Source organism: Drosophila yakuba, chromosome X, assembly GCF_016746365.2.
Source record: "Drosophila yakuba strain Tai18E2 chromosome X, Prin_Dyak_Tai18E2_2.1, whole genome shotgun sequence".
Taxonomy (NCBI): Eukaryota; Metazoa; Arthropoda; class Insecta; order Diptera; family Drosophilidae; genus Drosophila; species Drosophila yakuba.
Window position 1 is genome coordinate 11,162,913 of NC_052526.2, and position 22,397 is coordinate 11,185,309.

General features: G+C 41.7%; 2 protein-coding genes across 3 annotated transcripts; both read right to left on the reverse strand.

Moving 5' to 3' along the window:
- Positions 1 to 567: 567 nt before the first annotated feature.
- LOC6525021 (TWiK family of potassium channels protein 7) lies at positions 568 to 17,928 on the reverse strand. The gene is made up of 8 exons (XM_002100824.4): positions 16,918 to 17,928; positions 2,456 to 2,617; positions 2,270 to 2,393; positions 2,065 to 2,214; positions 1,657 to 1,848; positions 1,476 to 1,591; positions 1,317 to 1,409; positions 568 to 1,255 (listed from the first exon to the last, which is right to left on the reverse strand). The coding sequence occupies exons 1-8, from the start codon at positions 17,161 to 17,163 to the stop codon at positions 1,100 to 1,102; spliced, it is 1,239 nt and encodes a 412-aa protein (XP_002100860.1). The 5' UTR covers positions 17,164 to 17,928; the 3' UTR covers positions 568 to 1,099.
- Positions 17,929 to 18,381: 453 nt separating this feature from the next.
- Positions 18,382 to 22,038, reverse strand: LOC6525022 (serine/arginine repetitive matrix protein 1). 2 transcript variants are annotated; one of them, XR_006245140.1, is made up of 5 exons: positions 21,668 to 22,038; positions 20,231 to 21,553; positions 18,918 to 20,063; positions 18,600 to 18,843; positions 18,382 to 18,535 (listed from the first exon to the last, which is right to left on the reverse strand). XR_006245140.1 is itself a non-coding variant. In XM_002100825.4 (4 exons), exons 1-4 carry the CDS (start codon positions 21,780 to 21,782, stop codon positions 18,761 to 18,763), a joined length of 2,667 nt encoding a protein of 888 aa, XP_002100861.1. In that variant the 5' UTR covers positions 21,783 to 22,038; the 3' UTR covers positions 18,382 to 18,760. The 2 variants fall into 2 exon arrangements, 1 of the variants encoding a protein (XP_002100861.1); XM_002100825.4 differs by having other exon boundaries at positions 18,382 to 18,843.
- Between the last annotated feature and the right edge of the window lie 359 nt (positions 22,039 to 22,397).

Here is a 22,397-nt window from a genome sequence, read left to right on the forward strand (position 1 = left end):
TATATAAATCAGAAACGATGGCACCGCACTCGCACTCCTCGCGCCTCTTTTCCAGCGACTAGACAGCGTCGACGGTGCGAACGACTTTTATAGCCAACAATGTGCAGCACAACTGCACTGGGCGAAAAACTTAGCACCTGGCAAGCAAGCAAATGCATTAATACTTCTTTTTTTTAACACTCAATGCAGCAATGCTCAACATATGTATGTGCAACAGAAATGCTCTAGAAATAGTATTATAGAAAAGCTGAAATTAATCCATTTCCATATAAGTAACTACCGCAGGGCATTTGTAACGATGAAAGCGCAAAAAGGGTGTAAACTTTTCTCACAGTGCTTGCGTAAATAAGTGCGGGGTGGATGCGGTGTTCTCCGCAGAATTGGATCATGTGAATCGGAACTCAGGTCTTCGTCTTCTCTAAGCTCTCGGTGAAAGTTCCATTCGTCACGAAAACTGAGCTTCTGCCCGAGTAACGAAATTAGTCAAAGCTTTTAGCGCAGGAAAATAAATGATTACTTAAAAATCCCATTTCAGCTTTTCCCATTTTCCAAGTTCAAAACGCCTGCTGATTGTTGAAGTCTTTTTCTGGGTTTATTTTTAAGATGACATTTATGCATGGTATGGACAAGAGTTACGATTAAGATTACCAATAACTTAAGCTACCTCATACGGTTAGAGTTCCTCAAAAAAAAAAAAGAGATTTTCTATTACTATAGATAGTAAATCACCTGCCGTGCTTTGCATGTATGTGTGTGTGTGTGTGTGTGTGTGTGTATGTATGTGAGTGTGTTTGTGTGCGAGTTTGTGTTTGATGTGACCTCAGTACGTATGAGCAATGTTATTGCCTAGACATTTGACTATATAATAGCTATAAGTACGGACACTAACTTATGGAAGTCGGACAGTGCTACAGTGCTACAGTGCTACAGTGCTACAGTAGCCAGTAGGCAGTGTCCACTGTAACATGTGCTTGACGATCGGCAGCCTAACTACATTTGATATTTCCCTTGATATTTGTTGCCCAAAACTATGCAGCACTTTTCATCATCGATGGAAGCTCTCTCTGTTTGCCTATTTCTTCTGTTTATTTCGAGCACTTTAAACGGAGGACTCGTAGATGACGATCTGCAGGACCTTCGGCTTGTTGTTCTGCGCCTCCTTCACCTCCTTCAAAATGGCATTTGTGATGGCTTCCAGGGCAGCAATATCTGGACTGTGTTCATTCTTCTTGCTGTTCCACTTGGGCATGGACACCTGTTGGCACAATTTTCGTTTATTATCGTATGTTTGTAGTAATGGCATTGCGATTTCATACCGTAAGGACCTTTTGCAGGGCTGTGTAATCGAGTCCTGTGCCCGCTGTTTCGCCCAAGCGACGTAAAGTTTCCGCCATGGGACCAGATAGCTCCTGGAAAATAGGAAAATTCGAATATTGAGTATGCTACTCAAAAAATGAGTACAAATTTGAACTTACCTGCAGTTTGGCCCAACTGGTGGCATATTGCCGTCGCACCAGCTCAATGATGGTCGATGTCAGGGCCAGGCCAATGAGGATGTACAATGTGCAGAGCAGCATGTAGTTGGGTTTCTCTGGAAAGTATGGTAAATAAATATGGTAAGTAAATGCAGTAGATGCACACTTTACAGCACCATACTTGGCACCAAATCACCGAATCCGATGGTTGTCATGGTGATGAAACAAAAGTAGAAGCCATCGAAGAATGTCCAATCATCTTCCCACAGCAGGAGAAGACCAGCACCGGCGGCCAAGTAAACGCCGAGAAAGCCCACGGCCAAAATGGCATAGAACCAGGTTTTGCCAATGAAATTGGTAAACTTTGGTTTGCCTAAAGGGTTTATTTTGTAAAAATATGTGAGTATATAAAGTAAAATATTCAGCAGTAAACACACAAATGAAGTATGCTCAGAAAAAAAGCAACGGTGCGCATGAGTAATGCTTTTGAATGCAGCCGCATTAATATCACGCATACGCACTGTGCGCGCTTCTGTTTTCAATTGAATTCGCAGTTAAATAGGCAATTGTTTTTTGGTATATTACTTACTGGGCATGTGTTTGCCAAACACAGAGACTGCGGTAGCAAACAGTCGACCCCAATCGGCAATCACGGTGAGTGTGAACGGGATGCCAATAAGGGCGAAACAAATGCAAAATACCCGACCACCGGTCGTCACTGGCACAATATTGCCATAGCCTGAAATAATTCAATGGTAATTAGTTAAATATTCTGTTACATATTTATCGCTCACCTATGGTGGTTAACACAGTCGATGAGAAGAACACAGCTTGCAGAATGCTCCATCGCTCGTAGGGCTCTGGAAAGTCTTTATCGGCCACAATGAGTAGCCCCCCCTCAGCCGCCTGTTGAACGGCCTGCAAGAGAGCGGATTGGTTGAGTTAATATCAAGGATAGCCTGGAGTGGGACTGTTCCAACCGCTTCGTATTTGGCCAGCTCGAAGGACAACAGCTCGTCGAGATTGTGCACTTCGGTGTTGTTCAGTATGGTGTGCAGAAAGCGCTCTCTGTGCGTTTTCACAACATCCTTCAGATGCGACAGACGCTCCACCTCCGCAGGACGTTCCAAATGGCGAAATATCTGGGTGGGGGGCGGGAAATAGTGAAAAGTTATATACAAATCATTAGTACTTATTTTAGAGTATTCCTCAATTCTTTGATTGGCAAGCAAAAGTTTACACTATGCTAGGCATTAATAAGATTTATGCCGGGCATTTTCACATTTCAATTCCGATTAATGCTGAACTTCACCCTGTGACCCTCACCCCGACGACTAATTATAATGATGAACAATAACTTAACGATTATTTTTAATGAGCCAAACAAGAACAACAAATAAAAAAAAAATGCCCATTCAGTGGAATTCGAAATGCTATTGTTTGATGTTCCTAAGTGATGGAAAGAAACGTAAATACAACAGAATCCAATCTTCATTCAATTTCTCGCACATCATCGCTGGAAATTTGTTTAACTTGTAGTATGTTGTTTTCGATATAAAAATAGTTTGTACAAATTGATTTCGAGTTTTATTTTTAACAGCAAATCGAGCGGCGAGCCTGCAGGCGAAATGTTTGCGAAAAAAAAAAAAAACAAAAAAGCAGAGGAAACCAAAATGAATTTGGAAATTCAATTTAAATGTGTCAGACAATTTTTCTTCGGCTCACACAGACACACAGACACACACTGAAAAGAAAATGGGCTAAGAAAGATAGATATATGGGCGGCCTTGAGTGACTCGTAAGTGTTTGCATCACTTGTGACTTTGACAGAGTTGCAAATGCTTTCAATTCCTCGCACGTCTTCATTTTGATTAATTGAATTGGTGGCTGTCCATGTCCTTGCTCTTCCCCAGTTGCACATTTTTGCATTTGCTTAATTAATTCCTGTCCACCGAAATCAATCCCTCGTTCCCAGTTCCCTATTCCCAATCGAAAGAGGACAAGTTGTAGAATGGAGTTGTTCCATCTCATACTCATATAGATACTATATGGTATATATATAGATAGATATATCTGCGGCAGGAGCAAATGGACAGATCTGTGGACAAACCAGCAGCTGAAAGTTTGCGTCTGGGTTCATTTGTGTGCTGGCGCATAAATTATAATTATTATTGGACATGGGGTTTTCCTGGGCTCCTCTGCTCCTTTGGCTGCCTGACCACTCGGCAAACAGGGGATTCCCCTGAGTTATGATAGGACAGTGGCTGTGGGTGATGTATTCGAAAACGGTGACTGCTGTTGGTACTCTTAAATGTATCTACATATATGTATCTATATAAGTTTCCCTCTTCACTTCAGCGAAGTATATAGCTTGTCTTTCTATTTGAAGTTACATTATAAACTTACACAAAACTATAGCACTTGATAGCGCAGCATTTACTTTGTAAAAATGCGTGTGGCTGTGTTCTACAAAATATCAATTTGGGTTAAGCCGCAATCCAAATTCATGACAAGTGACTCGTTCCACCCGCTTTGCTCATAAAATCACTGTTTCGCAAAGTGACTTCCTGCACACAACTCTTTGCTTATACTCGTAGTACTTGTCACTTTGTCACCCCACTTTGCACACCATAAATCACACGCAGCGGAGCCAGAGTGTGGAATCCCCAATCCCCAATCCCCAAATTCCAGAACCCAACAACCACTGACCATCCTGACTCAGGATCTAGCCAGCCACCATCATACGTGTGCCGCAATTAACGCACGACATATGGAAATAATGGAGTGGCCCCTTCGGTGTATACACCACACAAAAATGATTAGCAAATAATAAATAATTAAAAAATAGTAAAAGTATATAAATATGGAGATTTATGTTGTATAATTCTTGATTAAATTTAACAACCTTAGGCTATAATTATTTTCTTAAAATACACATACGATTTAATACATATGTATACTATTTAATCCATCTATATAGCATGTAAACTATATATATACCATTTTAACTATATATATACCATTTAAAATATAGATATACCATTTAAACTATAGATATTCCATTTAAACCATATATATTCCATTTAAAATATTTATACTCCATTTAAACTGTTTATGTATGAATATACCATTTAAGCCACCTAAGATTTAAATATCTCTGAAATATGTATAAAATGCCATAATAATTACTATGAAGCCACCTTTTTTCCAGCGTTATTCTGGACATTTGGGGAGTGGCATTTGCAATGGAAGAGGAGGGGCAGGGAGCACAGCTAATCCAGATTGACAAGACAGACTAGAGACCGGAAGCAGTTTCGTAATCCGCGCCTTTACAGCTGCTCCTCTTTTGCTCTTTTTGAATGCCCCACCGCATTTTCCAGTGTCCAGTGCGATTTCTCTTCATTACCAACAGAGATAACAAAAAAACCACAAAAAACAACAGAAAAATAACAAAGAACAAAGCCAAGGGAGAGAAAACCCATCTAAAATATTGCTGGGCTGCCGCTATGGGTAAATAAGTATAGCAATAATGATGTAAATAAGTATAGCAATAATGATGTGCGCGCCCATTTAGCGAGCGATAATTCATTTCCGCCGCGAGCGCCCCGAAAAGCGGGCTACGGTCAGTAAACAATCCGCAGACTGAACGGCGGACTGATTTTAGGGGACAAGGTCACGGATTGATTCCGAACACCACATCCTTGGAAGGACTCATAGGGCGTCATATTTCGGGAACTGCGCGGTTGGGCAAAGATATAGGACCCAATAACTTAGGCTTCATGCGAGTTACATACGTGGCCATGAAACTAAAGAAGTCGAGCAGGCAGGGTTATATATTTTAAGAATTATTTACTTATATGTGGCATATAAGCATATAACACTCAGTGGGTCAAAAGCCTTGTTAAAAGGCCCAAAATCAAAAGATTTATTGGCAAGCAAGTGTAAAATGCCCAAATAAACGAAACGTAGACGGGTTCACTCAACGCACTCTGCAAAATAGCAATAAATCTTAACCACTCGTATTTATGATTATTTACCAGAAGCGCACTGTGTTACGCGGGAAGCAAAAACAAACGGCCAACTGCATAATAAATATAAATTGGTATTATTTATTGAAAATTAGTTCCATGGGCGGCAATGACCGCCAGTGGCAGAACCCTGACCCAAACGCAGAAAGTCCTGCCAAAACGGAAGTGTTGTGAGAATGTGGAAATTGTGGAAAATGTGAAAATTGTGGAAAATGTGAAAATTGTGGAAAATGCAGAAAGTGCGGAAAATGGACAACGGCGTCCGTTGGGCGCCCTTCTTGAGCTTCTGACTTCGCACCAACCTTAAATAATGTTTCACTTGCCCGCAAAAAAAAAAGAAAAGAAAAGTAAAGAAGACTTGTTTGTTTATGGGCCGTGGAAAGCGGGAAAGGCAGGAAAGGCGAAAAACACTTTTGCACATTTTCCGTATCGCCGCGCTGCTGTCGTTCGCGTTTATAGTAAATCCGCGGGCGGCTTGTTGATTTTATGAGTTTATGATTTGATACCAAATTAGACATAATTTCCACAAAACTTGTTGTTGCACGCATAAATCGCTGTCAGTCCATTAAGTTTTGATTATTTATTGAGTGCGCTTCGCTCGTCGCAATAAAACCGAATTGCCCGAGGGCTCTTGGCCCAAAAGATCTATTGTAAGATTTAACGATCGCACTTGTTAAGTGATTTGATGGCAGTGCTGCCAAAATTGCCAAAAACTCGGCATCTCTGCGTTCGCATAATAATAACTAGCTGAAATGAAAAGGGAAATGAAAGATAAAATCCAGTATTTGTTTCATGGGAATGTGCAATTTTACAAATTGTTCAAACCAATAAAAGGGAATACTTTAAACAAATCAAATCACGCTGCATAGTATGACTATTATTTTATTAAATGGCTGGTAATCTGCCAGCGAGGCGTAGTAAATAATTGCTAAGCAAAACAATCACAGCACGAGGCACTTGTAACAACAGTTGGACTTCCAGGCAAACACTTCAAGGAATCACCCAATCCCAAACCCAGCCAATTCAAGCCAAGTTAACTTGGCTCGTTGACACACGGATTGCCGGAAGAAGGCCCAATTATGATGGTAAATGTATAAACGCTTATGGCTTTTTATTGCCAACAGCACAGCAGCCCGAGGAGCACCGCCCGCTGTGGGCCACTCCATTCGCACTTTTGCCCACTTGACATATTTATGCGTACTTATTATGGCCAAGGCCGCGAAGGCACCGAAATATGGCCAGAGTTAAAAAAAAAAACAATAATAAAGGGAATAAAAAGAAAGAAAAACATACAAAAAAAAAAATAACAGAAGACTGAAATCAAATTAAAGTCCAAAGGAATGATAATGCCGGAGTGAGCTGTAGCCCCACCTGCGGTTAATTAACCAATTCCGGACACAATGGCCGGCGGAAAGCGGCTAGAGCAAGTGGCATTCCTGGAGCGCCGCCGTCTATTTGGATGTTCATTTTATGGTAATGCCATCGCCTGACCCAGATAACCAAACGCCATCACCATTGCCATCGCCATCGCACAGTGCTCATCCATGGACTGGGCGTGGTGGTGATTCGCTGGCAAACGCCAGTGATTGCCATCATTGTCGGGTCTGGACACAGCCAGTCACATGGCCAGATGACCACGTTGCTGATTAGCGGCGAGTTTTCGTATGAAATGGGAAATCATCACAGGAATTGGAAATCAGCAGCAATATAAAGCTCTTCTGGAAAGAAATGCTGATTTGTAAGCCCAAATTGAACCTATACTGTTAATAGTTAGAGATGTTTTTAATAATGTAATGGTAATATTACTATGAATAAATGGTTCAGTTTTCAATTGAATTAGTTGTTTATAAATTCAATTATTTTTAAAAGGCAGTTGTATGAATTAATTTTAGGAACTCCCAGAATCAGCAATCACTTCACTCAATCTAAAGCCGACTTTCAGTTCTGTGAGCTGCTTGGGGTACAAAAAAAAAATCATAACAAATGCGACGCAAGTGGAGGCCACACTCAACCTTTGACCCCGGCGCCCCAGAATGACCCACCCTCTTTGCGTGTCCATCAGCACGTGATAAGCGAACGGAGGCGGCGGAAAACCCAAAGCCCAAATAAAAAAGGAACAGGAAATCGCAGAGGTGGCTGCCATTTGCATGCCACGACAACAAATCAGCTGTTGGGACTAATATCCATATATATATATATACGATATGTACATTTTATACACTCCAACACACACTTGCCCCCGCCCCCCTCCCCCATCCACCTGACTGACTGGCTGTTTTCGCATGTAAGTTCCGCCTTTGATTTGTGCTCGTCTGCGGCGCGTTTTTAACCGCTCCGCGATTTGCGATGTGCGAGTGAGCCAAACATGGCAGCGCCATCCAGAAGCAGAAAGATTACGTCCGTCGGATCGAAACGGAGCTCTTCGGATTGCGTGCCACATGGCAGGGCATGTCAGGGGGGTGAGGGGGGGTAAGTAGGGGTAGGAGAAGGGGAAGGGGATGGGCATGTTCGCGGGGGCGGAGGCTGGCGATGTATGCCACTCACGACAGCAGGCGATAGTATCGCAGAGATAACTCCACAACATAGATTGCATTCCCAAGCTGTATATAATATACGGAATATGAATAAATAATATACCCATAATATAAATAAATAATTATAATAAAATAATAATGTAAATGCTGCTCACAACTAACAACTTCGCGTGTCTAAATAAAAGAGATTCGCGGAATAAATATGCAGTATTTAAAGTTGTTATATGTACATAATTCTAAATAATGCGAGGAATATAAAATGAGTCATGAATTCGGATGGGCCAAATTAGGAAGATTCCTACCCTGAAAAGTCACCTGCTCTCCGCTGCCAAATAACTCGAGATTCCAACTGCCCAACTTCTCAAGTGTCTTAATGAGCGAACGATACAGCGAAAATGAAAACACACACATCACATCGCATACAATAATGATGGCTCGAACATAATGAAGTGCTAGGCAAATTTCGTGGACAGCCAAGAGTGATAGTTTTTTAATTTTCTCATTATGAGCTGGGTTATTGTAGCCATAGCCTCCACCTCCACCTCCACCTCCACCTCCACCTCCACCTCCACCTCCACCTCCACCTCCACCTCCACCTCCACCTCCACCTCCACCTCCACCTCCACCTCCACTTCCACCTCCACTCATTCCTCTTTTTTGGCAACTGTCCATGGGCAAAAGGGGGGTGATGGACGCTGACTTTTGATTGACACTGTGTTGTGGCCAGCTGCCGGATGAATTTGTTGGCTAATGAGATTGCTGTTCTTGGCTGTTCTTATTCTTGTTCGTGGGCCACGATGATTTGTGGGTTTCACTCGCGCATATTTCGCTTTATTTCACACATTATTTGATTTTATTTTCAATTTGCAAGCGATGGCATCATTTCAGTCATGAAACTGATAGCTTTTGCTGACGGTTGTGGGAAACACTAATAAGTTGGCCTTAAGAGTCTTGCATATGGCTGTCCATATAAATCTCGCGTCTTGTTTGAATCTATATGCATGTGATTGATTGTAATTTAATAAATAAACCAGCAAAAGGTTAAAGTAAAAGCAAGGTAGCAAGCTGTAAAAAACTTAATTTAACTTAACAAAGTTACACATAAGTCCGGTGCCAAATTTGTTTTGCTTTCGGCGTGGTAAGTCCAAGTACCACCAACATTGTATGAACTTTGGAACGCTGGCAATTTACATAATCGACTTGTGTAACTTTCATAACTCTGGTACCCCCTTTTTCAATAAGTTAAACTTTAATGCATTTTGCCGCTTGTCAAAGTTCAGCAAAGTATTACATCCATCTATTTACTCGCTGCTGAAGTGCGTAAGTGTTTTTATCGTTTGCCGCTTGTCGCTCACATTTCTTTTGCGGAAAATATGCTGAGTTTGCCGCGAAACTTTGAACCCCAAACCCCGTCACACGCTGCGTATGCGCATTATGTGCATTTAGCGCACACTCGCGGCCACACACAGCAAGTCATCATCAATCAACGCCAATTCGACATGCAAAAAATGTTGCACGCAACTTTTCCACGGCAGCGATATCGTTTTGAATTCCTATCAACTTTAAGTTACCCATTGAACTTGGAAAAATGTTATGTGGCATCAGTTTGCCATTAAATAGAAAACTATTGGAAAATCTAGTCTTGCAATGGGAATTTCTATGAATATCTGCAGCATTTCCCATGGACCAGCATGCTCTATTGATACCGCGGGAAAAGCTTTTAAGGATCTGCTGCTGCCTCTGCGTTTTCCGTTCGAAATTGAGTTGCTTCGACTTGGAATCGCGTGCTGCCTGATGTCTGAGATTGTGTCGACTTGCGACTTGCGACTTGCGACCTGCGGGCAAAGAAGTAAAACAATCAAAGCCGCGTCAATGCTCAAGTGAGAGGAGGGAGTGGGGGGGGGGGTTGGGGTTCGAATTGGCCCAGTTGAAAGTGGAGGATGGAGCTGGAGCAGCTGGAGGTGGGTTAATGGGACTGGCTGGCTCGGATTTTGGCTTAGCAGCGATTCTGGTGCAGCACGCAAGGCGCCACAATGGCCGGGTACAAAAAGTTGACCGAGTTCTAGTTGCCTCTTTTTTTTTTGTTTTTTGGCCACAAACTCCTGTGCGCTGGCTTCTTTTGCTGGCAAGGCTCCTAACTTTTGGTAATTGGTGCGGTGCAAATGGGTGAAAGTGTTTGCAGTGTAGCGGTGGGAAAGGAACTTCGCACTTTGAATTCCTCCTATTTGAAAGCTAATAAACAATAATCTTTTACCAACACATAAACAAGTGTTTTTTTTTTTTCACTGAAATCAATGGAATAAATATGGGGAACTAGACATGGCAAAGAGCTCATAGAGCAGAGATCAAAGTCAGTTGCTCATATAGCTGTCTTCTAGTGCGAGCTATCATATGGAAGAAATCATAATGAGCATCTGGATTTGATCACACGCCCAACGATTCTTGCTAATAAAAATGTTGCAATTCTATTAATAAATCGCATTTAAGCATTAAATAAATTCCGGTATAAAATTTAAATACTAAAGATATGAAATACCCTTTAGTGTCGAATAAAAAATCGAAGAGCATTGATTTAGTCTCTATGCAAATTGTTGCATGTTTTCCTTTGCTTAACTGGAGTACTTTCCCCAACTCCTGTTCAATTATGCTAATTCGCCGTCGAACGTTTTGTTATAAGCCACTTCCACCCACTTCCTGCCCCAATTACACCCACCCACATAAAGAAAAAAAAAGTGAAAATAACAAGACTTTGAGAAGAGCAACAACAACCTTGACATGCCAACTCCACATAAAATTGCTTGCTTGTTTCCATGTTGGTTTTTGTTTTCTTTTCCTTGTTGCCAATTTAAATTTCACACCACAAATTCGTAATATTCGAAGAATGAAAGAAGCAACGATATAATGCAAAGAAAATAAATAAATCAAAACAGCGGCAGCGGCAGCAGTAGTTTATTATTTTAATTTGCTAATAAATTGTATAAATTATTAATGCCAGCACATTTTCTATGGCCAGTTTGTTTTGGCAGACATACGGCCAACAATCATCATCATAATTATACTGCGATTCTGCAAATAGTTTACAAATGATTTTCAATTTATTTCCGCGAGCTGGGAGCGTGAACGAGAATTCTTCAAATTTATTTGCTTCACGCTTAAAGATAGAAACCGAAACGAGCGGCGAATATGCTACATGGTAGCATACAACAGAAAAAAAAAAGAATAAAATCACGCATACGCATATTACTCATACGCCTCGTGCGCCGCAAAAAAAAAAACAAGCATAACAACAAAAAAAAACAGCAGCAGCGCCGAAAAAGAAAATAAAGGTGAGAATGATGCGAGCAAGCAAACAATGCGGAAAATTGAAAGTGATAGTGATGCTCGGGGGTTAATTGCGTACCGAGTGGGTTAATTGTCGCTACTCCCAAGGGGCGTGTGCCCCGCCCACAAAACAATGACGTTTCTGCCAGCAAAAAAAGTGTGGGATGAGCATAAAAAAAAAATGTGTAAGAAAGCACGAACGTTTAAATGGCAAATAAATAAAATGGCATATGTAAATAGTGTCCGTCTGGCGGAAAATGCAATGGAATTTCCTTGGCGACGGAAAATTCTAAATGACTGGCAAAAAAGTTTATAAAATCTTGTAGCAACAATTTGCCTTGCAAACGAAACAGTTCTTTGTGGAAACAGTTCAAATAGAATCAGTGAATAGCTTTCAAATAGCTAGTAAGAAAGAGGTTTTCCAATCACAAAATGATACAAATGTTTAAAAATATTTAACGCTGAAATCGTTTGTTTTGCAAAAAGTTTGCGAATAACTTTTGCATCACTTGAAATGATTTGCGGAAAAAGTTGCTGCGAAAACATGCGTGTCAAATGGCCGACCATCAATTTCTCGCACTCCCAAAGTACATAAATTCGCCACATTCTGACCAGACTTATAAGCGAAATATGTATAAAAAAAAAAGGAAATATAAAAAAACAATTAAAAGTAAAAACTGATAAACGCGATGAACCAACTGGCTGGGACATTAACGATTGATTGATGGACCCAGCTTCCAGCGGATCGGGGCTAACTGCTCCGTGCACTTGGTGACCTGGATCTGCACTATATGAATATGTACACACATATATCAATGCCATATAGATATATACTCGTATGCCACACATTCGATGTGAGTGTTTCCCCCAAATGAGTCAATTCGATGCTTATTCATTTCGTATTTATGAATGCAGGGCTGGCACACGCGACGCCGCAGAATCTCTTGATTTTTTGTTCAATATAAATACATTTCACAGTTGGCGAGCTGCCGCATAAATCTGTCCCATACTTGTCACCTGCCTGTCGCCGCATAATTTGTTAATCATTTTACGGCTCTTCAGCGCAAACCAACTCGCACCACCCACCCACTTGATGTGCTGTATTTTCCTGGCCGCTGGCCAAAAATAATTTGTATCTCGTGCCACTTGACACATGTAAAACAAGAGGCAAAGAGGCAGGCTCGCTCCATTCTTGCGTGTTAAATTGCTGATGGCTTTCCACTTTTCGCCCTCGAAACGTTTCGACTATGACTGGCGATATCTGTGTGATCTGTGTGCCCTTTTCGGTGGCAAATTGAATGGCGCTTGGTATGCCTCATGCGTTGCAAGGATGTGAAAGTGCCGCTTAATACACTTGAAACACTTTGGTCCGACTTTGTTTATTTCCCCCATCTTGTGTCGCATGTTTCACTGTCCCGCATCGAATCGCTTGGATTGTCATTGTTTGGATTGTTTGGTGAGTTTGGGTAAAGTTTCGGTTTCGGCAAATGGAGCGTACATGATTGGAATTTGCAAGAAGGTTGCCCCAAAAAAAAAAGTGTTTGGGCGCTGGACCATCGTGGTTTCATTAGCAAACCAAATCAAATGGACTTTGGGTATTTCATCACTTGTGGTCAAAGGATACAAAGCAAATAATTTAATTTACGAAGCAAAAATGTTAAATTTATTATAAACATGTTTTAAATTGAACTTAAGCTAAGGCCTATGAGCTTAGCCATCATTTGTTTATTGTTATCCAACCTTTTGTGTGCTTGATGGCGGGCAAAAAGAAAATTGTCAAAATAAGCTACTAATGTGAGCCTGACGTGATTTTCCCGCGTTTCCCTCCTCGCGATTTTTGCCCTTTCGCTCCTCTTCGCCTTTGCTTTTCCTGCTGCAAACATCCACGATGGAAATGCGGAAAAGCGAAAGAGCGGAAAGCGTCTATGGGGCCGTGCCTAGTTCCTGACTTTTGGCTTTTGGTTTTTGGTGTTTTAGTGCTTTGCTGTTTGGATTGCGTTCAAGGCCAAGAAGCAAATTGGCCTCGATATGAAAAATCATTTCTGGGCAGGCTTGGATGGGTCAGTTAATCAGATAACACCAGCACACACATGCGAAAATCCACATATAAGACAAGACAGCCGGCGTCAAGCATATATATTTTCCAAAGATCACTTAAACATAATGTGAAATATGGTAACTATTTAATGTTAATGATTTATATCATTATTTATCTCATTATATCACATCATTTCATTTTTCGTTGTTCTCTTGACTACTGTTAAATTTTCTCTAATGCATACATCATTACTGCTGCTGATTGCTAATAAGTTGGCCTTTGCTGTCTCTGTCCACTGGCAAGAAAGGGAAGAAAGTGGGGAAATGGGCTGGGTTGACTCGAGTCTAATTGGCCGTTTTGTTGTTTTGGCCAGCAACTTAATTCACTCGGCCTCTAACTTTTTCCGCTGGACAACTTTTGACAAAGTGAAATTTTTCACTCACACTCACACACACGCAAACACACGGAGACAGAAGCAGATAGAAAGCACACACACACACACACGCACACAAGCGTGAAGGGAATCGACGACGCCTTGAAGTATGCTACAAAATGCTAATTAAAATGATTTATGGCCACTCATCCCACTTTTCCTCTTTTTTTTTTTTTTGTTTTTGCCATATGTGAAAGGGAGGCTGTTGGCTCGTAATTCGAGACCCACTCCTTTTGATCCCCTGGGAATTTGGCTTAATTAATAAATAAACTTGCTCATGTCGGCGGAGGAAAATGGAAGCGAACCCATTAAATAGATAAATGTCAATTGCTTCATGGCCAGCTCGTCAACAAAAGCAATTAAAACTTTATGTGTTTGTGCCCCAAAAAAATAAGTGTTTTCACTTTAAAGTGGCTTATCTCCGGAAAAAAGGAGACGGCCGAAAGGATGACGCCATGAGCTTAGTACTATTGCTGCAATATTTTAAAAGATTTCTAAATAAATGTTTTTTATAAATTAAAGTTTAAGTTCTTACTTAAAGAAGACTAATTAAGAAATAAAGAAAAAGGCTATTTTAAAACACATATTGGTGTATTTTTACACAACACCCAAAGATCATAGTTCAAAGCTATTTATGGAACCAAAAACTTTTGTTGAAACTTACACTCGCACTGAAGAAAACGCGATGGGGATCAAAAGTTATTGTCGCTGGCCAAGTGGCTAAAACTGATTTCCGGCATCCGAAAACATTGAAGAAAAACTGTGAGACAAGTTGACTGACATGTGATATGCTGATGTGGACACTTCCGTTCACGTCCCAGGATTCATTTCCGTTTGAAGGGTTAAGTAAGTGGCAAAAATCAAAACGTTAACTTTGAAGTTGGACATTTACTGCCACGTGGCACATAAATTAGGAACTATTATGATTGGTAAACGGTCAAAATGTGTGCCTAATGAAAAATACCTCGTTTATATTTTTTTATTCTAAAAACCATTACACATTAGAATTTCAACAGCTTAAATGCATTTCTTTTTTTCAGTTTATGAGGTTGAGGAAAAGATCAAGCGATTGAGGCCTCGGGAAATCGGAACATAAAACAAATGCCATTCACCGTGTGAATTTGAATTTGAAATAAATTTGATGAGCCATTTAAGTGAGCAGTGCGCATAATTGGCCAACATGTGGTGTGTGTGTGTGGCCAAGAGATGGAAGGGTCGGAAAATTGGAAAAACTCGAGAAGGGTGCTTTGGGTGGGCGATTCCTCGACAATCCATATGAATGCGAATGTGTTGCCTGATTAATGCAGGGCTTTAGTTGCCAGAAATCTGCGCAAATCGCACGATATTTCAGCGAGGTGTTGATTGGGCCAAGATAATGCTGCGCGGATTTCCAACTTGATGTGGCCCAGATAAATCGAGGAATTCAACGCACCATGAATCATCATTAGTTGCCAAGGCAGTCAGTCGATGGAAGCACGAGTACATAAGAATATAGTCAATTTGCCCCATACACATGCTTGAGTTTTCACGATTAATTCAATGAATAATCATTTGAGATTTGTTAACTAAGCCCATTTTTTGACGCACTTAATAACATCGTAAGGTAAACATATTTGCGGCTTCTTGGGCACTGATTTTCCATGTCAATCTAGACACAACAAATAGCCAGCTTTACATGCCCTTAATGATGAGTTACTTCAGTGCATATTGGTCCAATTATGGAATGTCATACCTCGCTGAGTTCGTAATTAAATTTCCTATCAAACTGTGTTTTCAAAAAAAAATTATATTTTTGAAAATTTTTTTTTTAATTTTTGACCATGATTTTTGAGTTGTTGCCGAAAATCGTGTTTTTACGACTATAAATATGAGTATTTTGATCATAACATTCGAAGTATTGGTCCAAAAATTGAAAGTCATACCTCGTTGAGTTCGTAATTAAATTTCCTATCGAACTGTGTTCAAAAATGAAAGTTGTATTTTAAAAAAATTTTCTTTCAATTTTTGATCATGATTTTTGAATTTTTGTGTATATATATCAGACATCCTCGATGAGCTTCGACATCCCTTCATTTGGCTCATTTCGCCCAGCACCCACACCAACGCCAATTGCTGGAGTCCGCGGAAATTGAGAGGCAATGTAACAAATACCTTCCCGGCACGACACTTGGCCATATGTCAAGTCGTGGGACACAGCAATTAGGGCTCCCGGCTGCTATTGCCATCTATTGGCGCGGATTAACTGCAGCTCGTGGTTTGCAGTCATGGACAACTGACGGCATCAGTTCCAAATACCCATATATAAGTACGAGTATATACACACACATATATATATGTTGGCCAAGAGCTGAAACCGCGACGTCATTGGCGAAAATGTAAATGTTTAGACAAGGCCAAAAAGGCCTGGACGTGGTCCGCATGATGCAGTGCCTCCTGCTCCGCCGTCCAGACAGATTTGGGCGTCTGGATGTGTGGATATGTGGATATGTGGATATTTGTGTGCAGTGGCAATTAGGGGAGGCGGGGCACTTAAATGTACAAAATAGTTTTATGACTTAATTTTGGGCTAATTTTTACTATTTCCCACTGCAATAAATTTGCGCTCTGTTTGGGTTATTGTTTTTATTCGCATTCGTACAGTACGCGTTCGATGCATTCATAATTTATATTCAAATATTCAATGTACTACTTTCAATATTTCACATTTATTTCAATGGGACAGCATTGTTGGTTTTATGTATTTCAAATTGTAAATTAAATAGCTTTCTTACACTGTAAGTGTTTTGAAAAAGAGCGTTTTAGTGGTTTGGAGTATATATTAGGCCCCAGTTAATTCCCCACTTCGATGCGGCACTGTATTTGTGTGTGTTTTGCATTTCTTCCTTGCCCCAAACAATTTGAACGCCAGCAGTTTTCGGCTTTTGGCCCAACAACACACAAATCATTTTGCATGTTCGCGGCAGCCAATAGGCAAAAAAAAAAACAAAAAAAAATAAGAAATAAATAAATAAAAACATTGAAAATAATTAAATATTTGCTTAGTTATGTTCGGGTCTGGTGGCTGCCCATGGAACACACGTTCGCTTACCAATCCGCCCACGCCGCAGTAAATGGACAGGGAGACGAGCAGTCCGATGTGATTGAGCGCCGACTTCCACTTCACCGACTGCCAGCAGGCGGTGCTCCTCCGCCGTCCGCCGCCCGCTCCCTTGGCCACGCCCCCGCCCTCGGCGGCATCCACACGGCGGTCCAGGTGCTTGAGCTTCTCCAGCAGCTCGGTGCTGGCCTCATCCTGCGAATCGTACTCCTTCACCGTCACCTTCTTCATCGGCATTCTCCACTCCGCTTTTTTTTTTTGCTTGATCTGGCTTATGCCCAAATTACTTGCACTATCATTTAATTATTTAACATTTAATTATTTATTGATATCTATTTCAATTTCTCTTTTGGTTTTCAGGGGCCCGGCCCGCCTTGATGCAGTGCGTCCAACATTTTTCGGGCAGCTCTCTCACGCAAATGGGGCAATTTTTGAAATGTTTCGCACTCGCGCCAAATGCTCGGGAAATCGACGCAGCCCCAGAATCGCGAGGACAACCAACCGTCAACAAGTCAAAGTTGCGACTGTTTTGCTTTTGGCGCTGCATTGGATACTTGGGGCTCCCCACAAGAGGTGGCCACTTTGGGGGGCCACGCAAGTGGCAACATGTGGCAACGTTGGTCGCAGTGCTCACAAATACTTAAAATCATTAAATAATTGAAATGGAAAAGCCGCGCGAAAATTGTTAAAATATAGAAACATTTGTATTAATTAAAATAAATAAAATAATAGAACTTCAACGTATTCTTATGGCTATATAAATATTAGAACATGGTAAGGTCAGTGTTTTTAAAGCAAAATAAAATAATATTATGTTTAACTATCAAAACTAGTCACAAAAAAGCTCATTCCAGATAATAAAATGTATTCAATCTGTATAATTTAATTGGAGAATATTCTCCGATAATATAACAATCGCATTCTTATGTTTAGTAATATAGTATTATTAAGCATTATTACAGCATAGTACAGCAGGATATAGTGAACTTTTAAAGTGTAGCTTATAATTAAACATTCCTACAATATGTTTGTAGTGGCAACTTTAAAGTTCAAATTGGTTTATTAAACGCGCGCAAGCTACAAAAAACGTGGCAACGTCTCACAACGCACAAAACCACAAATAAATTTAAAAAAAAGGTAATCAGTTACATAAAGACAATTCCATCAAAAACTTGCAACATATTTGATCCATTTTTAATTTGTTTCTTTTTACATACATACATTATATTATGTTGTACATTAATACGTTGAATTTACAATTATATTAAAATGATCCATACTTAAATATATATTTATATATATATATGTGTGCATGAACGCAGCTTTAGTTTTATAAAATCTAGGTTGTCAAAAAAAAGGGAGAAAAGAACAATAAGTATTTTTTAAAGTACAATTAACATAACGATCTGTTAAGTAGCTTAAACATTGAAAATTGATTCTCTGATTAAATCTTAATTTGCCTTCCAACTGTCCTTACTAATTTTATTCCACTGTCTTAACGCACATTCGCAAATTGAGTGAGTGAGTTGTGTTGATTTATGTCCATGTTCAGCTGACTAGATCAGCAATCATTCAAGTGCAAAATGCTCAAGCTTGCACCCTTTGCTTTCTGTTACAAAAAATACTTGGGTATTTAAGCTACAAAATGAAGATGTCTTTAAAAATAAACGTACGACTATTTCTTGATCAGAGGGAGAACGCATCATAATTTCCGTTGAATGTAGAAATTAATCGGTTCCTTATAAACCATTGTGTGTGTGTTTGGGTCTAGGCCTGTGTATGCTTCGGTTTAGATGTATCTGTACTTGGTGCGTCTTGGTGTTCTGCCCGCTTTCTAGGATTCTAACGCGGTCATTATTTCGTCCAGTGTACCCCTGGAGATGGCATGGCGGCTGGAGTTCAACTGAAAGTCGGGCTCTGAAAGGCAAAGCACAAAGTTATTCAAATTAACAAGTAAAAGATGGAGATGGAGCAGTTCGTGTCGCACTTACCGACTAGCTGGCCCAGGACCTCGTCATCCAGCGTGGCCATGGTCTCCATGGGCGAGTAATATGGCACCGTTGCACTGGATCCGCTGGTGGGCTCACCATTCACAGTCGTGGCCGCCATGGGCGGGGTCATAAGCTCGGCAGGAAGTTCGGCTGACTCGATGGGGTCGTCGATGATGGTTGCTGCTGGTTGTTGATCCTCTTCTTCCGCTGGCTTGGTTTCTTCTTGCTGAGCTTCCTCTATTGCTTGTCCAGTTAGCTGCTTGCCGTGATCGCTGGCGGACTTAAAGCTGCAATCGGAGTCAGCAGAATCGAGGCGGACGCGGGGCTTGGGCGTACTGAGGCGGGATGGTGGCGTATGCAATTGACGGACATCGTCCAAGGACGTCTGGATCTCCAGGACGTCGTCTTGGTTATCGTCAGTTGTGGACGGGAGCTGTGGTGGTGTCGGCATATCACTAAAATCCTCAGTCTGCTCGACCTCCTTCTCCACTTTCTCAAGCCTGTCTTCGGTCGTTGGTTTTTCCGGAGACTCCTTGGGGCTTTCAGTGGTTTCAACCGCATTTTCGTCCACATTTTCCGCATCCTCGTCTTGCAGAACTTCCTCTTGAGCAACTTCCGTTGTTGTCTCCGAATTGTCGGCCTCTTTTAGCTCTGGCTGATCTTCTTCTAGTTCCTCCGCCTGCTGCTGAGTAGGTTCATCCGAATTTTTCTCTGTTGCATCCACAATTTCTTCTCTATCTCTTTCTACTTCATTTGCTTCAGCTTCGTGTGCGTGTGCGTCTCCCTCTCCCTCTTCCTCTTGTGATTGGATTTCCTCCGCTAGTGGTTTGATTTCCTCTTTCTTGGCGGATTCAATTTCCATTGCAGGTAGCGGAACTTTTTCCTTAACAACCTCCTTGGAGTTTTCCGTATTTTTCTCATTTTCCGTGTGCGTTTTCTCAGTCGTCTCCTTTTCCTTTAGCGTGTTGTCCGTCTTTTTGTTTGTGCTTTCTTTGTGGGGTTTTGCCTGCTTTTTTTGTGCATCCTTCTGCTTTTTTGGGACCGGCTTTTCGTCCTCATCATCACTGATGGTCGTCGTGAAGGATATTTTCTTTTTCTTGGGTGGAGGCGTTGCAGATCTCTGGGTTCCCGGCACATCGTTGGGCACTGGACGTGAAAATGGATAGAATTGAATTAGTTAAAGCTCAATTCTTCTTTAATTTCATTTAATCAAATCCTGTCATAAAAATAACGAAAACATGTGATAACAAATGTGACATGATTAATGCAATTACAATCAAAATGATCTAAGTTCGATTATTGCAAGTACATACCGATATACTCCTCGTCCTCATCATCGCCACCAGACCTGGAGCTGTCATCTATGCTCAGGCGGGCTATCCTCGAGAGCTGCAGACGCTGGTTGGAGCGCTTGAGACGTTCGCCCATGGGTGAGCCGTTGCATGAGCGGCGCCTACCCCGCTCGCGGGATCCTCCAGAAGTCGATGTGCCAGCGGATGGCGTGAAGAGCGGCGTCGAGGTCAGTGCTATGTCCTCCAGCACATTGCCGGTGGCATCCACGCGCTGCAGGCGTGTTGGTTTCGGAGTACCTTTCGATGAAATCGAACCAAAGGTCGCGCGGCGGGAGGGGCCCTCGGGGCTGCCCAGAATCTCGACGGCCTCGCTGAAGGACACCGCCTTCTTGGGATGTCCCTTCCTTAGCCCGCCAATGGGACGCGGACTGCAATCCGGCCATTTGGTGGGTAGGCGCGTTCTCTTGACCTTCACCACGCAGCCAAAAAAACGCGCGCCATAACGCTCAACCAAAGCCAGATCGGCATTGCGTCCCCGACTTGATTCTCTCTTCGACTTGATTTTGGGCTTGTTACTTCGCTTCGGTGAGGACTGTGCGTTCCTAGCCCTCTTGGCTAAACTGGGAGGTGGTGTATGGGTGCGCGACGCATGATTTACGGCACGCTTCTTGGCGCCATTCTGCAAAGGAACTTTGATATGGAAATTGGTCCGTGTTGGTGATGAATTGGGTTTCTGGGGTGACGAGTTCCTCTTTCCTTTTTTGGGCCTGCCGCGTCTCCTTATGCCGCTCTGGTTAGCGATCTCGATCATATTGACAAATGATGAATTGGCCAACGATTCGACGGCCGAATCAATTTCCGGCTGCCTCAGGCGACGCATTAGCACCCGCAACTTCCTATTAAAGTTCGGCGACTGCTGATCGCTGAACATCTTCTGCTGCGCCTTCGTCTTGGTTGGATTGACCAGCATTAATTGCTGATCCTCTTCGGCGTCCTCGTCATCTTCCCTAGACTCTGTTGGGCTCCCCTTGCGCGGCGTGGATGCCTTCTCCGTCACAGTGGATTTCTTGGTTTTGTTCGGTTTCGAGGTGGACACGCTCTTACGCCTCTTCTTGGTCGGTGACTTGTCGATATTCTCATCGGATTTCTCCAAATCCAACAAATCTGTGCCGTAGTCCTCGGACTGCTCGATTTTCTTCGATTTCCTCGGCATGTTTAGGCGTATTTCTGGGTCTGTCACTTCACAGATGTCGTCTGATTTTCCCCCGGTGATTTGATCATCTTGAATCGCTGGCTTGCTGTGCAAGTCATCCTCGCTCGATTGGTTTCCACTCTCCAGGAGGTCTGATTAATACAAATATAAACAATTATAAGTGGGGGAAACACAGAAAACAATAGTAGTTATTATTTTTGGATTGCAATCCAAATTGCAGGCAAACAAAACTATGATTAATTTACCAGTTGTGTCGATTGGCGAATCGGGCGGTATCGGTGACGGAGTGGAGATCTTGGTGTTCACCGGATTAATGGTTTGGGGCGGCGGCGCCGCTTTGACCATATCAAAAATATCCATTATTGCAGGATGCCGCCCGTTCCGATTTTCCCACGGAAATGAAAATTGGCAAAGAGCGCAAGTTTGGCGCACGGTTTATATGCGTTCTGAGCTGTGTTTGGCCCCAATTCCACGGACAATTTGTGTGGCGAGGAGCACTCGGTTGGTCCACCTAATCAGCAGATGCGGCTTCAAAAATCGCGTTTGCATTCAGACAACTTTTCTGATAACTTTTGCACACTCTTAAAGACGCCATCCAGCCGGTGTGACCGTAAGCATATACTGCAAAAATACATCACAGTCGCGGCGCCTTTTTGTGGCGCCAAAAATAATTAACCATACAATTTAATTGTTTATTTATCAACAAATAACATATTTTATATATCACGCAGAGTAGGAACAGCCTGAAAGATTAAATGAATTGGGTGAACGACACTTTATTCAAACATTTATGCAAACAACAAGCGTTTTCTATTATTTTTGGAAAATATTGTGCATTGTGCATTATATGTGCATTGAAGTGATAAATAACCAGTTATTACTCTTTGAAATCTCAGTTCCTAAAAATGCATACTTTTCGTTCAACTTGCGACCTACAAAAACTCATTCCAACAAATTCAAACAAATCCAATTAAA

Excerpts from the sequence above, each read along its gene's own strand:
- LOC6525021 (XM_002100824.4), bottom strand. The coding sequence starts at position 17,163 with ATGCCGATGAAGAAGGTGACGGTGAAGGAGTACGATTCGCAGGATGAG. Across the intron at positions 1,592-1,656 it reads ATTCGGTGATTTGGTGCCAA|AGAAACCCAACTACATGCTG; the intron begins GTATGGTGCTGT and ends CATACTTTCCAG. Across the intron at positions 1,410-1,475 it reads CCAGTTGGGCCAAACTGCAG|GAGCTATCTGGTCCCATGGC; the intron begins GTAAGTTCAAAT and ends CCTATTTTCCAG.
- LOC6525022 (XM_002100825.4), bottom strand. The coding sequence starts at position 21,782 with ATGGATATTTTTGATATGGTCAAAGCGGCGCCGCCGCCCCAAACCATT. Across the intron at positions 21,554-21,667 it reads TTCGCCAATCGACACAACTG|ACCTCCTGGAGAGTGGAAAC; the intron begins GTAAATTAATCA and ends TGTATTAATCAG. Across the intron at positions 20,064-20,230 it reads TGAGGACGAGGAGTATATCG|TGCCCAACGATGTGCCGGGA; the intron begins GTATGTACTTGC and ends TTTCACGTCCAG.